The sequence below is a fragment of the Triticum dicoccoides genome, chromosome 6B (genome assembly GCF_002162155.2).
Source record: "Triticum dicoccoides isolate Atlit2015 ecotype Zavitan chromosome 6B, WEW_v2.0, whole genome shotgun sequence".
Taxonomy (NCBI): Eukaryota; Viridiplantae; Streptophyta; class Magnoliopsida; order Poales; family Poaceae; genus Triticum; species Triticum dicoccoides.
Window position 1 is genome coordinate 49,832,035 of NC_041391.1, and position 16,669 is coordinate 49,848,703.

The window sequence follows — 16,669 nt, forward strand, 5'->3', positions numbered from 1 at the left end:
GGCACGCTACCTCTATATCTACCATCGGGATTAGTTTTAGACCTGAATAATTGTTATTTGGTGCCAGCGTTAAGCATGAATATTATATCTGGATCTTGTTTGATGCGAGACGGTTATTCATTTAAATCAGAGAATAATGGTTGTTCTATTTATATGAGTAATATCTTTTATGGTCATGCACCCTTGAAGAGTGGTCTATTTTTATTGAATCTCGATAGTAGTAATACACATATTCATAGTGTTGAAACCAAAAGATGTAGAGTTGATAACGATAGTGCAACTTATTTGTGGCACTGCCGTTTAGGTCATATCGGTGTAAAGCGCATGAAGAAACTCCATACGGATGGGCTTTTGGAATCACTTGATTATGAATCACTTGGTACTTGCGAACCGTGCCTCATGGGCAAGATGACTAAAACGCCGTTCTCCGTAACTATGGAGCGAGCAACTGATTTGTTGGAAATCATACATACTGATGTTTGTGGTCCAATGAATGTTGAGGCTCGCGGCGGGTATCGTTATTTTCTCACCTTCACAGATGATTTGAGCAGATATGGGTATATCTACTTGATGAAACACAAGTCTGAAACATTTGAAAAGTTCAAAGAATTTCAGAGTGAAGTGGAAAATCATCGTAACAAGAAAATAAAATTTCTACGATCTGATCTTTCTTCATGACTTATACATGTTCCTGTAACTATGAGAATTATGCAACTCCCGTTTACCGGAGGAACACTTTGGGTACTACCAAACGACACAACGTAATTGGGTGATTATAAAGGAGTACTACAGGTGTCTCCGAAGGTACATGTTGAGTTGGCGTATTTCGAGATTAGGTTTTGTCACTCCAATTGTCGGAGAGGTATCTCTGGGCCCTCTCGGTAATGCACATCATTATAAGCCTTGCAAGCAATGTGACCAAATGAGTTGGTTACGGGATGATGTATTACGGAACGAGTAAAGAGACTTGCCAGTAACGAGATTGAACTAGGTATTGGATACCGACGATCAAATCTCGGGCAAGTAACATACCGATGACAAAGGGAACAACGTATGTTGTTATGCGGTTTGAACCGATAAAGATCTTCGTAGAATATGTAGGAACCAATATGGGCATCCAGGTTCCGCTATTGGTTATTGACCGAGAATAGTTCTAGGTCATGTCTACATAGTTCTCGAACCCGTAGGGTCCGCACGCTTAACGTTACGATGACAGTTTTATTATGAGTTTATAAGTTTTGATGTACCGAAGTTTGTTCGGAGTTCCGGATATGATCACGGACATGACGAGGAGTCTCAAAATGGTCGAGACATAAATATTGATATATTGGAAGCCTATGTTTGGACATCGGAAAGGTTCCGGGTGAAATCGGGATTTTACCGGAACACCGGGAGGTTACCGGAACCCTCCCAGGGGTTAATGGGCCTTAGTGGGCCATGAGGGAGAAGAGGAGGGCCGGCCAGGGCAGGCCGCGCCCCCCCTTCCCCCTAGTCCGAATAGGACAAGGAAGGGGGGGGGGCGCCCCTTTCCTCTTTCCCCTCCCCCCTTTCCTTCTCCACCAAGGCAAGAGGGGGGAGTCCTACTCCCGGTGGGAGTAGGACTCCTCCAGGCGCACCCCAAGGGGGCCGGCCGCACCTCCCTCCCTCCTTTATATACGGGGGCAGGGGGCACCCCATAACACACAAGTTGATCTACGGATCGTTCCTTAGCCGTGTGCGGTGCCCCCCTCCACCATATTCCACCTCGGTCATATCGTCGCGGAGTTTAGGCGAAGCCCTGCGCCGGTAGAACATCATCATCGTCACCACGCCGTCGTGCTGACGGAACTCATCCCCGAAGCTTTGCTGGATCGGAGCCCGAGGATCGTCATCGAGCTGAACGTGTGCTGAACTCGGAGGTGCCGTACGTTCGGTGCTTGGATCGGTCGGATCGTGAAGACGTACGACTACATCAACCGCGTTGTGTTAACGCTTCCGTTTGCGGTCTACGAGGGTACGTGGACATCACTCTCCCCTCTCGTTGCTATACCATCACCATGATCTTGCGTGTGCGTAGGAAAACTGTTGAAATTACTACGTTCCCAACAGCTGCACCGTCGGCTTCCCGACGAAGCTCCATTGCAACCGCAACGGAGCTCCGTTGCAGCACGACACGCTCCATTGCGGCCATCGGCGCGCGGTGTTCCGGCGGAGCTCCGTTGCAGCCCAAGCCGTGCTGCATTGCAGCCGCGACGGGGCTCCATTGCACCTGCGGCGGGGCTCCATTGCAGCCACCGGCGCGCTCCATTGCAGCATCACCTGCTGCATCGCAGCTCCTGGCTTGCCGGTGAAGCTCCATTGTGGCGCCGGTGAAGTTTCATCGCAGCTCCGGGTGCCGTCGGTGAAGCTCCATTACAGCTGCCGGTCAAGCTTCCTTGCGGCACTGAGCTCCGGGCCTCCGCGCGAGCGCTGCATCGGGAGCCACCGGCGAGCGGTCCACTACAACACCGCCGCGCACATGTTGCGGCGATGTCTGATGCCGCGAGAGGCCAAGAGCGGCGAGGTGCTGCGATGAAGCTCACGGCGGGCGACTTCTGATGCTGCGACGGAGCTACTGCGGCGGAGATGCAACATGCGGTGCTCATCGTCGTTCTCCTAGTGAATTGTAGAAGCGGTTCGGTGGGATCTGGGCGTGACGAACAGAGATGGAAAGGGGGAAAGAGAGGAAAGAGATGAATGGAGGAGAAGATTGCGTACGGGAAAGAAGATAAGGCTGGACCGAGCGGTGACGGGTCCACAGGGACACGTGTCCACCACAGGACGCGGCTTACGTTTCGTTCTTTTCATACGACTTAAAACAAACGTTTTCCTAGAGAAATCCAATATATAGATCACAAAAAATAAAAATGATTTGCCATCTTGTAATTGTAATAGAGCCCATGGCCGACATGGTGGGCCACGTGCTCGCATTCTCCACGGGGTGGGTCCCGCGTGTCAGGTCGTCGGGTACATCTCCATCTCCCTCTTCCTTCCCTGTCCCCCCTCCGCTATAATACCTTCACCTAAAAATAATATGATGACGAGCTCGACGGAAGCAGCTCCCGGTCGGCGTCGTGGGGTCCTCCTCCTCCGCCTGCCCCCCCTGCTCTCCCTCCCTTCCCCGAGCCGTCGTCTTCGTCGAGCGCCGCCGCAGCAGAAGCCGAGATTTCCTCTTCCGGCGCCGAATCCAACCCCGTAAGTCCGAATCTCCGTGCGTTTCTCCCCCTGTTCTTGCTCTCCAATCCCCCTCCCCTGCCGCCAATGCCCGCCGTTTCTTGGGCCCTCGGGTCGCGGAATCCGAGGTGAAGCTGTGTGTCTTCCCCAGCTCCCCCTCCCCTACTGGCTGTGGACTGATCCCCCGGCAATGGCGGCCCCGGTCGCCGCCGCCGCCGCCGCCGCCGGGCCTACTCCCGCCGGCCCTCGAGCTGTTCAACCGATTGCCGCTGTGCCGTACCATGCCGTACGGTGTCGGTCGGCCTGGTCTTAGTGGTTTCACTCCGTTCCGTTTATGGTCAGTTGCTCAACTGACGAAATGCCGAAATTTGTGTCAGTTGGTCTGACCCAAATCTGTGCACGCAAATGCTTCCATTTTTGCAGGCAAATGTTGCTTTTTTGCAGGAAGGAAGCAACCTTGAGCATTACTAGTAGTAATCCTGGCGTTTCTTTGTTCGCTTGCTGTCCGTCTGATTGACAATAGAAAAGGGGGTGAAGCAAGGAAGGAATAGAATAGATGCCTTGCTGCATGATCCAAAGTTCGGCACCTGCGGCTTTTGTTCTCTCTCTCTCTCCGCGTAGCAATAGTGTGGGGAAACTGGAATCTGCTGGGTCACATGTTTGGGATTGCAATCGAGGGCCACATCGCTTCTCGGTTTTTCTTGGATGAGTAGGTGTGAACAAAAATGCCGGCCCGGCCTAGGACTTTGGATGGCATAAATGGCACAAACCAAATGTTGTGTTGCTTACCAGAAAAGGGTGTTTTTCACATTCTTGTTAACGAGTTTGGTTGAATCATCTGCCATTGTTCTTTTAAGTTGCTTTTCTTTGCGACATTCAGTCCGTTGGTTTTTTAATTGCTTCCTTCAGATTGGCACTTGCTTCTTTGTTACTGTTTTTCTTTCAACATTTGGATTGACCCCCTACTGGCTGCGGCCTGTGGACTGATCTCCCGGTATTGGCAGCCCTGGTTGTTGTGATGGTGTTACCACTGGGTCTTAGCCCGCTCACAAAGTATTTGGCTGATTGCCTCCTTACTGTGTCTGCCGGCCAGGTCTCCTTTGAGTTCTTCAGTCCGTTTACCATCAGTTGCTAAATGAATGAAATGCTGGAATCTGTGCTTAGCTGGTTTGGTACTTTGCTCTGCTGGCATCTTAGGCAGTGTTTCCTTTTTGCAGGAAGCACCCTTAAGCATAGTATCCTGGTATAATATGTTTGTTTGTTTGTTTGTTTGCTGTCTGATGATTGACACAAGGGGTTAAGGATAAGAATAAATACCTTATACGCTGCATAATCCAAAGTGTGTTCCCTGCATAGCAATAGTGTGTGCAAACTGAAATCTGTTGAGAGCAGTTGGTCCACACCACACGTTTGGCTTTTAATTCAAGGACCATAATGTTTTTTGGTTTTCTTGGACGAGTGTATGTGAGAATGCTGGATGCTTGCCGGCCCAACCTACGACCTGTATCTTCTTCCTAGGAGCAGTATAACCGGATAACATCAATGGCACAAACCGAAATGTTCTGTCGCTTACTACAAATGGATTGTTTTCATTCTTAACGTGTTTGGTCGAAACATCTGTTGTTGCTCAGTTCAGTTACTTTTTTTTTGCAATATTCAGTCCGTTTTTTCTTAATTACAGCTAGTGCATCCTTCAAATTATTATTTGCTTCTTTGTTACTGTTTTTTTTCCTTTGGACGTTTGTACTGAGGCTTCAAATGCTGGTACAGTCTACACCAACTATGTTACTTTAGGGAATACAAGAACTATGCATCCGTATCACAATAACATCTGCTCTGTGATTTTTTTCTTGCAGGGGGATCCCAACTCATTAATAATCTGTTAAGATGCAAATAACCATCCAGTAGCCTTTGCACCGTTTGAGGGACAATGGCGATAGCTTTTCCCATGCTGTTGGTTCTCTCTCTGCTCCTGTACCCTAATGGCATCTCCAAGAGCTTAGCTGCAAGGCCTCCAGTTGTGAATATTGGGTCTATTCTTCAATTGAACTCCACCACTGGAGGTGTTGCGGCGATTGCCATCAATGCAGCCTTGGAAGATATCAACTCTGATCCAACAGTTCTAAATGGAACAACATTAAAGGTTGAAACCAAGGATACAAATTGCTTTGATGGTTTCCTTGGCATGGTTCAAGGTAGACTAGCTTTAACGTCATCATTTTGTATCGTTAAAATAGTTGCTTCTTTTCTGGAGTTGTGACAATGATATCGTATTCCTTGTATCAGCTTTGCAGTTCATGGAGACTGATGTTATTGCAATCGTTGGCCCCCAGTGCTCCGCAATTGCTCATATCATTTCATATGTAGCAAATGAGCTCCGAGTCCCCTTGATGTCCTTTGCGTCTGATGCTACTCTTTCATCGATACAGTTCCCATTCTTTGTCAGGACTGCTCCCAGTGATCTCTATCAAATGGCGGCTGTGGCAGCAGTTGTGGACTACAACCACTGGAAGATAGTGACTGCCATATATGTTGATGATGATTATGGTCGAAATGGCATTGCTGCTTTGGATGACGCACTCACTGCGAAGCGCTGCAAAATCTCCTACAAGATTGGATTTCCTGCAAATGCTAAAAAGAGTGAGCTCATTAATTTGTTGGTTAGTGTCAGTTATATGGAGTCTCGCGTTATCATCCTCCATACTGGTGCTGAACCTGGACTCAAGCTTTTCTCTATGGCAAACCGACTAAACATGATGGGTAATGGCTATGTATGGATTGCAACCGACTGGCTTTCTGCATATCTTGATGCTAATTCATCAGTTCCTGCTGAGACTATATCTGGTATGCAAGGTGTTCTTACTTTACGGCCACATATCCCCAACTCAAAGATAAAAAGTAATTTGATCTCCAAGTGGAGCAGGCAAAGTCAGAAGTACAACCATAGTGATCTTCGAGTAAATACTTATGGTTTTTATGTTTATGATAGTGTATGGACAGTAGCTCGGGCTCTGGATGCCTTCTTCGATGATGGTGGTAGCATTTCCTTCTCTAATGACTCGCGGTTGCGTGATGCAACTGGGGGAACTCTTCACCTTGAAGCAATGAGTATTTTTGACAAGGGAAGGAAATTATTGGAGAAGATTAGAAAGGTAAACTTCACTGGGCCGTCTGGGCACGTGCAATTTGATGCTTCAGGTGACCTCATTCATCCTGCCTATGAGATCATAAACGTCATTGGAAATGGCATGCGGACCATTGGTTTTTGGTCAAACTATTCTGGCTCGTTGTCAACTGTCCCTCCAGAGGCTCTTTATTCAAAGCCCCCAAATACTTCTCTAGCCAATCAGCAACTCTATGATGTTATTTGGCCTGGGCAGACTGCACAGAGGCCTCGAGGATGGGTTTTCCCTTCTAATGCCAAGGAGTTGAAAATTGGTATTCCCAACAGATTCAGCTTCAGGGAGTTTGTCACGAAAGACAATGTTACCGGGTCAATGAAGGGTTATTGCATTGATGTCTTTACTCAGGCATTGGCTTTGCTTCCTTATCCTGTTACCTACAAGTTTGTACCTTTTGGGAGTGGTACTGAAAATCCTCATTATGACAAACTCATACAGATGGTTGAATCAAATGTAAGCATATATGTTTTTTTTTCTTTTTTCTACACATTCCATCATACCGTACTGACCAGGTTTATCTTATTCTGCAGGAGCTTGATGGAGCTGTAGGGGATATCGCAGTTACAATGAAGCGCACAGTAAATGCTGATTTCACCCAGCCTTTCATTGAAACAGGATTGGTTATCTTGGCTCCGGTTAAAAGGCATATAACAACGTCCTGGGCATTCTTGCAGCCATTTACTTTGGAGATGTGGTGTGTTACAGGGTTGTTCTTTCTTGTTGTGGGTGTGGTTGTTTGGGTTCTTGAACATCGAATCAATGATGAGTTCCGCGGCTCGCCACGAGAACAATTGATAACTATTTTCTGGTGAGGAGCTTACCTGCACCTTTTGTTTCATCTTCCTGTATACCAGTTTTGTTTTCTTAGAAATGTCAAGGCCGGAACAAGTCTTGTGTAACATGTTTCATACAACAAGCACCTTAGAACAATTGCCAGTTAACACACCCACATGAAGCATCCAGTGACTATGAATTAACTATTATCTTGTGGTGAGAGATATATATGATGCATTGATTTTATTTTCTTCTGTTTTTACATACTCTTGTCAAATGCTCTTATCACAGAGTCATTCCTTGCTCTCAAAACTGTGATTATAATCTCAATTTTTTATTGTCTGCAGGTTCAGCTTTTCGACTTTGTTCTTTGCACACAGTGAGTAAACCAACCTTCTCTATTATGTGTTTTTTGGCTATATATAAAAAGTAATTTTATTCTGATTCACATGGCTCATGATTTTCATCTGTATCTGTTCCCAGGAGAAAATACTATGAGCACCTTAGGGCGCGGCGTGTTAATCATATGGCTGTTTGTTGTTTTGATCATCCAATCCAGCTATACCGCGAGTCTTACTTCCATCCTGACCGTGCAACAACTTGATACTTCTATAAAAGGAATTGATGACCTGAAAAATAGTGATGCTCCTGTTGGTTTCCAAGTTGGTTCTTTTGCACAAGACTACATGGTTAATGAACTGAACATCTCACGGTCAAGGCTAAGAGCTCTCGGTTCCCCAAAAGAATATGCTAAAGCCCTCGAGCTTGGCCCCAAGAAAGGAGGAGTTATGGCCATCGTTGACGAGCGCCCCTATGTTGAACTGTTTTTGTCAACCTACTGCAAGATTGCAGTAGCCGGCTCAGATTTCACAAGCAGAGGATGGGGCTTTGTAAGTACATTTAAACTAAGTTATTTAACATAGCTTCAAAATACAAGGATACAATATTTTGGTGTTAAAAATCCTGAAACGACAGTTTTAACTTCCAATAGTTGTGTATGCTGTCTAGTATTATGTAAACCTTTCTTGCACTTCTTTTACTGGTGAAATCTAAAATCTACACCTTCTTTAATTTCACGAATCAATACTTAGCACCTTACAAAAGTTCATTCTGCCAGGCATTTCCAAGGGACTCCCCGCTGCAAGTGGACCTGTCGACGGCGATCCTGTCACTGTCAGAGAACGGGGAGCTGCAGCGGATCCACGACAAGTGGCTCAAGACAGGCGAGTGCGCAGCCGACGAAAGCGAGATGATCAACTCGAACCAGCTCCGGCTCGAGAGCTTCTGGGGCCTGTTCCTCATCTGCGGCGTGGCGTGCGTCATCTCGCTGCTCATCTACTTCGGCATCATGCTGCGCAAGTACGTGAGGCACGAGCCGAAGAAGAGCCTCCGGAGGTTCATCTCGTTCGTCGACGACAAGGAGCCGCCGAAGGACCGGAAGAAGCGGTCCATGAGCCTGCCTGCGAGCGCGGCGGCCACGGCGCCGATGGCCGCCCTCGACGTAGAGAGGCCGGCCAGGAACGGCGGCAGCGTCATTGATATAGAAGGCTAGTTCTTGTGTACAAAAGCTAAGAGATTATATATATGCACGTTTTCGACCCGAGGTGCGCTGTTCTTCGGGTCGGCTTACCTGATCTAATGGAGGGGGAAATAGATTCTCAGACTTTCAGAGGCTGTGTAGGGGAGATTGTTCTGTAGGTTCCTGGCAACTGGGCAATTGTATAGAAGATGTGTCTTGTCCTTGATGGTGTTGTGATTGTGAATGGCAGGAATGTGTTTGTGTGAGTGCCTTTTTATCTTCAGAGTTTCTCTTGCATTGGCTGTTGCCTGCCTTGGCCCTGAATGGATGTGAGCAGGCAGGTCTATCATTTAATTATTTTTTTGTGAAATTGCACAGATTTGAACTTCTGCATCCCAATATTTCTTTGATTTTCTTGGTTGGAAGTGCAATTAGCAACAATGATAAATTCTTTAAAAAACAACCACCACCTTCACTGTTTGGAACTGAAGCTACAGTTTCACAACAAGGCCATTGTCTGGACATGCACAAGTTCTCATCCAGAATAGGAGTATAGGACAGGTACTAGCTTGTCTTGAACACCGATTTTTTTCTCTTGTCACAAATACCACAATCTGTATTTTTTAAACATTACTAGACTATTTTAACCAGCAAATACAAAAAATCCAGTAATATGATAAAATAAATATGAATGCATAAAAGGGAAAATAAACACCGCACAATGTGGTTTGCGAACATTGTAAGAAAATAAATAAATTTAAGAAAAGGATCTAAAAATCAATGTAACAGGAGTAATAAACAATAAGGCATAAAATGGGGAAAATGGAATATTCTGTTTTTTTTTCCTGCACCCTACCGTTTATGGATATGCTGATGTGGTGGCGGCAGGCGGGCAGCCGAGCGCGCGCCATTCCGACCCACCATCATCCTTCCGGCCCCCATGCCTCCTCCTCCGCCGTCCATGGCTCCCTCCGCCCTGCCTTCCAGAACCTTCCACCCCCGCCGGCCCCACCCTCAACCCTCCTCCGCTCCCGCTCCTCCTCCGAGGGAGGCCACCGTCCCCTGCTGCGTCTCCCGGCGGAGGGCGGCCGCGCAGCTCCTCCTCTCGGCCGGCCTCCTGACCGCCGTCTCGTCCTCCCCGCCGGCGCCCGCACTCGCCGCCAGGAGGGGCCGCCGGACCATCGCGCCGGAGGACTACGCGTCCACACGTACGTCCGCGAGCCACTTCCCCTGCGCCCTTGGTTCCTGCTCAGATTTCCGCCCAAAAGTTTGGCCCTTTCAGGCTGAACTCTGAAGCTGATTAGCCTCATACAATATTTCATTTTATTTATTTTTTAGCTGTCAATTGATCCATGTGATATTAAGCACTGCAACTCATGTTTACAATCAAAAGTTACAGTCTCTCTTTTCCATGAATCATCACTACTTATTACATTGGTTAAATTAAACTCGGCGTTCGAGTGATCTGATGTGAGAACCATTGGGGGCAGCTGATGGCCTGAAGTACTACGATCTCATTGAAGGGAAGGGCCCAACTGCCGAGAAGGGATCAACTGTCCAGGTAATCAGCTCAGCCCTGCTCTTCATTCTTGTGCTCAAACTGCTCTTCAGTCTCTAACTGAAACCGGTTGCCACTGCTGTTCTTCTCAAGGTTCATTTCGACTGCATATACCGCAGCATCACCGTGGTGTCGAGCCGCGAGGCCAAGCTCCTCGCGGGGAACCGGAGCATCGCACAGGTTATGTGGCAAAATACTCCTGACACCGTTTATGGCACTGCTGCTGGTTTGGCGCGGTAGGAACTAAGATTTTTGTCTGCCTTCCTCTAGTAGCCCTATGTGTTCACCGTCGGATCGCTGCCTGGAAAAGAGCGGAAGCGCGATTTCGCAGACACCGCCAACGGGCTGTTCTCCGCGCAGGCTTCGCCGAAGCCTCCACGGGCCATGTACATGATAACCGAGGGAATGAAAGTTGGAGGGAAGGTATTGACAAGGAGAACTAACACTGAGTGAAGAATAATCGGGTGTTTTTTGTCTTTGGTATGATAACTGACCTGATCTGCTGTTCTGTTTGTGTGTTGGTTATGCAGAGGAGGGTGATTGTGCCTCCAGATCTGGGTTATGGGAAAAAGGGGCAGGGCGAGATACCGGTAAAAAACCCTCAGTTTCTGCTAGTTTGATTGTGCATCTGAGTGGATTCAGCTAGTGATGAGTTATTTAATTCGGTCCTACTTTGCAGGCTGATGCTAGTTTTGAACTGGATATAGAGCTTTTGGAAGTGATCCCTCCCGCAGATAGTTGACCATTTTTGCTTACACGTGGAAAATACTGATGAGGTACCTGTGAAGCTTCACAAATTTTAGAGGGGTGTGTTTATTTTATACAGTACTTTTTTCGTTCTTATCAATGAGACGAGAGCTGTAACCGAGAATATGTTAATATTATATTTTGCCTGGATATATATCGAAACGTTGGGAGGCAAAGCTTTTGCGTTTTGTCGATTTTGTTTGTTTGCCCTGAAAGGACTTGTTTCTAACAAGTACTCCCTCCGTTTGGAATTACTCGTCCAAGAAATGAATGTATCTAGATGTATTTTAGTTGTAGATACATCCATTTTTATCCATTTTTGTGACAAGTAATTCCGAATGGAGGGAGTAAAATCTAAGATTAGAAGCAAAACTTAAGTAGGTAGAAATGTTCACTTCAATGTATTTATGTTGAAGCAAACTGCATCACAGATATTCACCACAATGTCATGGTGCATGTATGACTCATAGCAGATTCTATATAGTAAAATTGATCTGCCATTGTGATGTCAGCATGTTCCGATGCTCATTTAAAGGTCCTCAGGGCCGTTGATATCCTGAAATAAAAGAATAAAATATATTTTGTTATAGAAAAAGATGGATGGTGCTAGCAGCTTAGTTTTTGATTAGGACATATAAATGAACATCTCAAATAAGGTTTTAGTTTGTTACCCAGAAACTAGATGATGAAAATTAGTCAATTATGTAAGACTTCTGATTATTTTAATGATGTCAGTAATTCTTTCGTTTATTTTCAAACTTATTCCAATGCTGATAAACAAGTAACCAGACTAGAACTAAGATCTCTGTTGCTTTTAAACTGCTGAATTCGTGAAACAACAATGAGAACATGCATCTTGGGAAAGATACCTTGTTCTCAATCACTTTTCCATCTGGGATTTCCAGCTTAACACCAGGTTTTGCTGTGATGGTCACCTTGCCCTACAAAAGTTTTAAAAGAAAACATACATCTTTACTCCCAAGGTTTAAATACTTTTGAGATGTATATCTTCATAAATAGCCATAAATCAGAACAGCAATTATTTGAGAAGCGAAGCTGCACATTATATCCAGGTAATGCATGCATTGAAAATAGCAGGTCATAAATAGTCTGAACATGTTGTCTAAGAACTGCAACTACAGTGAAGACTGTAATAATTCAACAACTTTGTCTGAATACCTTCAGCACGATGCCAGAACCAAACCAAACATCACCGGAAACCTTCAAGCTCTCTAGCTCAACAATGCTAGGAATCGACTTGAAGCGGCCGAGGAAGCACCCAACCTGCCAGTGCATGTATAAACAAGATCGGCTTATTTATATTTGGAGTTTAAAAGTTAATGGTAAAACTCTTTCGTTTTGGCGAGGAGTGTTAGTGTTGGAGCCTGACCTTCTTGAACTCAGGGCCAAGTTCAATTGAGGGATTTGATGGGTTTGTTCTAGCGGCATTACGTGTAACAAAGCCATCAACCAAGGTATACAGATCAGACTGCAGGGCAAAAGTAATTTGAGTTAGAATTAGGAGTGTTAACTTAAAGAATTTGTTCAGCATATAGCACAAACCTGTACTAGCTGCAAGTCTGATGTTGCCTTCACCGGTAGGAACCGGGACCTTGGAACATTCATGCCGATTGCATGGTCAAAGAACTGATTCAAAAAACATATGATTTGTCATATTTATATGTAGCATAAGGCTATGATTATGGGTAAATAGGTTAGTAGTAGTTTGTTAGTACCCTGATCGCGGCACCAGCTGCCGTTTCCAACTGAAGGACTTTCACGCCCTCAACTTCCTGAAATGATTTTATTGTCCATCAAAATCTATGTTAAACTATTCACAAATCATAGGTAAAAACTAACAAAGCTCATGGAGCAATCCCTGTGTGAAAATAATTCTCTAGAATGCATTATTACCTTCGGGTTTGGAATGATCTCCATCTTGAGTGCATCAGCCTCGACAAGGCGTTTGATAGCCTTCAAGCTCACCCATCTATAAAAGCATGTAGTAGTGTTATATAGCAATGAAATGGTCTTTATAAAACTGAAATGAAAAACTTTGAATTCACTTACAGATTGTTGGTGTTGAAGATCTTGAATTTCTCAATTGACTTGAACTCATTGACCTAGGTTTCAGAAAAATGTGGAAGCAATCTCAGAAAAGACGCACAGTAATTGCCGCGGTGCTGTCTGGTTTTTTGATCATTTATTATGCCATTGCAGTTTCTAGTTTATGACTTACATGTGCATCAGGAACCTGTGCAATCTCCAGAAGCTGAAAAAATAAAAGGGAAAATTGTTGTCGTTATGTTCCCAGACACGATTCTCCACTATCATTCATAAAATTGGTTTGCAAGATTATGCTGCAACAAGGAAGAAACATAATTAAGCTAACCTGAACCCTTCCTTCATATGAGATCAGTGTGCCACCTTTCACATCGGCCAAAGTTTTCGGGGTAACCTGAAGGAAGGCTGTTAATCTTCTTTCCCAACAAACCAAATTCAATCTATCTTCAATGTATATTTATGAAATTACATACCTCCATGCAGTATTCATTCTGCTTGTGGATCAAGTGGTTCAGTATCTCTATTCAATAGTTAAGTAAATATAAGCAATGTATCCTTTTTCTTACAACTGGAATTTTTTGTCAAAGTAAATATTGAATATCATGTTTATGTAAGGATACTCATGTCAACTATAGCGCCCAAGTTATCTGAGTTTGCGATGAAAACATATTCTTTTCCCTGCAATAGTATAAAAACATAACAATAATGTTACTACACGCGTGGAAACTTTGGATGAGAACTTTTCCCCAGATGATTGCGAACCTGCGAGAGTAGTAAATCGAGCTTGCCGCTGTTCATCAGGGATGGGAAGATGTCACCATGGCCAGGAGGGTACCTTCATATTTGTGTAATGAAGAAGAGGTAGTTAAAATTACACCGTGATTATTGTCAGACAAGAATTTCCTGATCTGGTGATGCATGAATGTCTTACCAGCCATCCTTGTCAGTCTTCCCCTTGGAAGGCCACGGCAAGAACTCGTCGGCGACGACACGAGGGTACTGGCTCTGCATATCAGAACAGAAATTGGCAAATGCCATGAGCATATATACCTGACTGAAACACCAACACGGAATCTGTCTTGACATACCTGGTTGAACGTATGGATTTGGATGTTTGAGTTGGCGTATTTCTCGACAATCTACGGCGCAAAATGTACTAACTAATCAGCACGATGAGGGAAAAATGTTTTTCAAACAACCGCGAATGTCGTCGGGAGAGATTCGGGTGGTGGCGATCGATCTACCTTCAAGGTGTCGTCGTGGGTGTTGAAGGAGTTCATCAGGAGCAGCGGCACGTTGCTGCCGTACTTCTTGTTCAGGGACTGCAAAAGGAAGCAGTGTCAGTGAATGCAGCCTTGCAAAACTCAGGTAGAACAGCAACATTTGCTTTGGATCTCAAAAAGAAAAGAAGAAGGAACAATGGATGATCGATCATGCGTGCACGATGCTAGACCCCGGCCCCTACCTCGATCTGGACCACGATGAGGTCGAGGAAGGTGAACCCGTTCCGCACCTCGATGACCGACCTGAAACGTTCGTCGAGAGATCAATGTGCTAGTTGTGATCAGCACCATGTATGTGGATGAGATGAACGTGGCAGCTTACTTTGGGCCTGTGCACCCCATGGTGGTCCCCAGGCCGCCATTGAGCTTGAGCACCGCGAGCTTGTCGAGCAGCGCCTTGGTCGCCGCGAGGTCTGCGATTTTATTTTTTCAGGAGATAGGGTCATCACCAAAATTCAGTTTCGTGTCGAAGACGAGGAAGGAGAAGGAGAAGGAGAAGGAGAAGATGGCCGTCTCGTCGGTGGTGCGCACCTTCCGGCGGGGCCGCTAGGGTGTCGTATGGCACCACCACCTCGTCGGTCGGCGTGTGGATCTTGCCCCACTCGATCTGCTCCTCGTTGCCGCTTCTCGCCGTCAAAGAAAACCAACCATGGTCAGAACTCAGAACAACATCCACGCCATGGATGACGAACGGGAGGAGAACCTAACACAAAGGAAGAGAAATTACCTGAGGTAGCGGGAGACGAGGCTGATGAACCCGGACTTCTCCTTGTCGCTGCACGCAAGGCAGCACAAAGAAATTAAGCAAGCGATCCATCGGACAAGACATACATACAGGTAAAGACATGCGGCAATGGCGACGGCTGGCGTCCGATTGACAGGGAGAGAGCGATCGACCTGATCTGGCCGAGGCCGGTGACGGCCTCGCGCAGCTTGGCGAGCTTCTCGTCCGCCATTGTCGATGCGAGAGAGAGCGCTTGGCTTGGCGCGTGTGCGGGGAGGGAGGGAGGGAGATGCGCGTGGGAAGAGGAGGGTCGAGGGTAGTCAGAGGTAGGAGAAGGAGATGGCGCCGGCTATTTATACAAGGAAAACAGGGACGCGAAAGGAGGGGGACGCGCACGAAGTTAACGGCCGGACCGTTAACAGCTTTGTCCCTCAAAAAAAATCTTTGACGGCTTAAAATTGATAGTACTAAAAATTAAATTGAAAAAATATTGGTTCCCACTAGCTCTTATCTATTTCTTATTTTAAAAGGTTGTAAGGCCATATATTAAGTATCACGATTCCTCACTAAAACACCCTTACAAAAAAATAGAAATACATTTAAAATCATAGGGTGCCTCGGTACCTTTCCTCTTGCATCCACCGACGGCGTGTCGTGAGCCTAGCTCGATGCCGCCACTGGGCCTCCACCTTAATGGAGCAAGCTTTTTGAAACTCAGGAGCTTGTAGAAGTAGCCGTCGCTGCAAAACAAGAGACGCCAACAGCCACAATCTGCTAAGCAAATCGTCGCCCCAGAGAAAAAAACGTCAATAAGGGCATGTAGGAACTCCAAACACCACGAAAGTCGGCCGAATCTAGACGAATCCACTGAAAACGTAAATGGACCAGGTCCTGAAAGTCTCGCCGAAGACACGACACCACCCGCCATTCGCCGACAAAAAACACAACATGATGGAAATAGCGTGATGAGAACATTATGCCTGACTTGGGGCAATGCTGCCGATTTGTCACCCCACGCACCAAACACGATGACTCCCTAAAGAAAATCTGGGGAAAAATTACCCATGCTATTATACGACAGATCTGAGTTTGATGTCGAGCTTGCCGCCGTCCAAAACCATGCACCGATGCCCTCTTCTCCGATGATCCAGCCAAATCGGGCAGTCGTGGATCTCCACGATGGATCCCTTCGGCTGCACCAACGCCGCCGTCGCGCACCACCTGACAAAGACCGCTGCTAGAGCACATATCTCCTTCGCCGTCCCACAGCAACCCTCCAACACATCGACAGCAGGCCTTGATCTGGACCACCCCTCCGGCGCTAGTGCCGCACACGCGCTTTGCCTGATGGTGATAGGGGAAAATGTCAAGTGGTGGCTAGGGTTTCTGCCTAGTCTGTCTTATAAAATGATTCGCTAAAATGACCCATCATTTGTCACTAGCTCTTATCTATGACATTTAACTAAGTCTCATCTAATAACATCAACATAAAAAATTTGTTGTATATTTTTTTCCATTTTTCTTCTTTCACTTTATTTTTTCCTTATTTTTGTTTTCTTTCTTCACCTTTTTATATTCTATTTCTTCTCTTGAAAATATACGGACGGACACTTGCACACGTAGATC

At 46.0% G+C, this 16,669-nt stretch overlaps 3 protein-coding genes across 3 annotated transcripts; 2 read left to right on the plus strand and 1 right to left on the minus strand.

Annotated features, from left to right (window-relative positions):
• Positions 1–3,042: 3,042 nt before the first annotated feature.
• Positions 3,043–8,950, plus strand: LOC119322821 (glutamate receptor 3.1-like). The gene is made up of 7 exons (XM_037596355.1): positions 3,043–3,213; positions 5,049–5,387; positions 5,479–6,827; positions 6,905–7,182; positions 7,496–7,527; positions 7,632–8,038; positions 8,266–8,950. Exons 2-7 carry the CDS (start codon positions 5,123–5,125, stop codon positions 8,698–8,700), a joined length of 2,766 nt encoding a protein of 921 aa, XP_037452252.1. The 5' UTR covers positions 3,043–3,213; positions 5,049–5,122; the 3' UTR covers positions 8,701–8,950.
• A 605-nt stretch (positions 8,951–9,555) lies between these two features.
• Positions 9,556–11,173, plus strand: LOC119324954 (peptidyl-prolyl cis-trans isomerase FKBP18, chloroplastic-like). Its single transcript, XM_037598717.1, has 6 exons — positions 9,556–9,875; positions 10,158–10,228; positions 10,319–10,405; positions 10,499–10,648; positions 10,756–10,815; positions 10,905–11,173. The coding sequence occupies exons 1-6, from the start codon at positions 9,608–9,610 to the stop codon at positions 10,965–10,967; spliced, it is 699 nt and encodes a 232-aa protein (XP_037454614.1). The 5' UTR covers positions 9,556–9,607; the 3' UTR covers positions 10,968–11,173.
• Positions 11,174–11,345: 172 nt separating this feature from the next.
• On the minus strand, positions 11,346–15,345 carry LOC119324953 (UTP--glucose-1-phosphate uridylyltransferase-like). The gene is made up of 21 exons (XM_037598716.1): positions 15,217–15,345; positions 15,047–15,094; positions 14,851–14,942; positions 14,642–14,732; positions 14,502–14,562; positions 14,281–14,358; positions 14,125–14,175; positions 13,968–14,041; positions 13,799–13,871; positions 13,657–13,714; positions 13,510–13,556; positions 13,365–13,430; positions 13,212–13,244; positions 13,043–13,095; positions 12,887–12,962; positions 12,709–12,765; positions 12,536–12,619; positions 12,363–12,461; positions 12,152–12,256; positions 11,842–11,913; positions 11,346–11,528 (listed from the first exon to the last, which is right to left on the minus strand). Exons 1-21 carry the CDS (start codon positions 15,273–15,275, stop codon positions 11,502–11,504), a joined length of 1,404 nt encoding a protein of 467 aa, XP_037454613.1. The 5' UTR covers positions 15,276–15,345; the 3' UTR covers positions 11,346–11,501.
• Between the last annotated feature and the right edge of the window lie 1,324 nt (positions 15,346–16,669).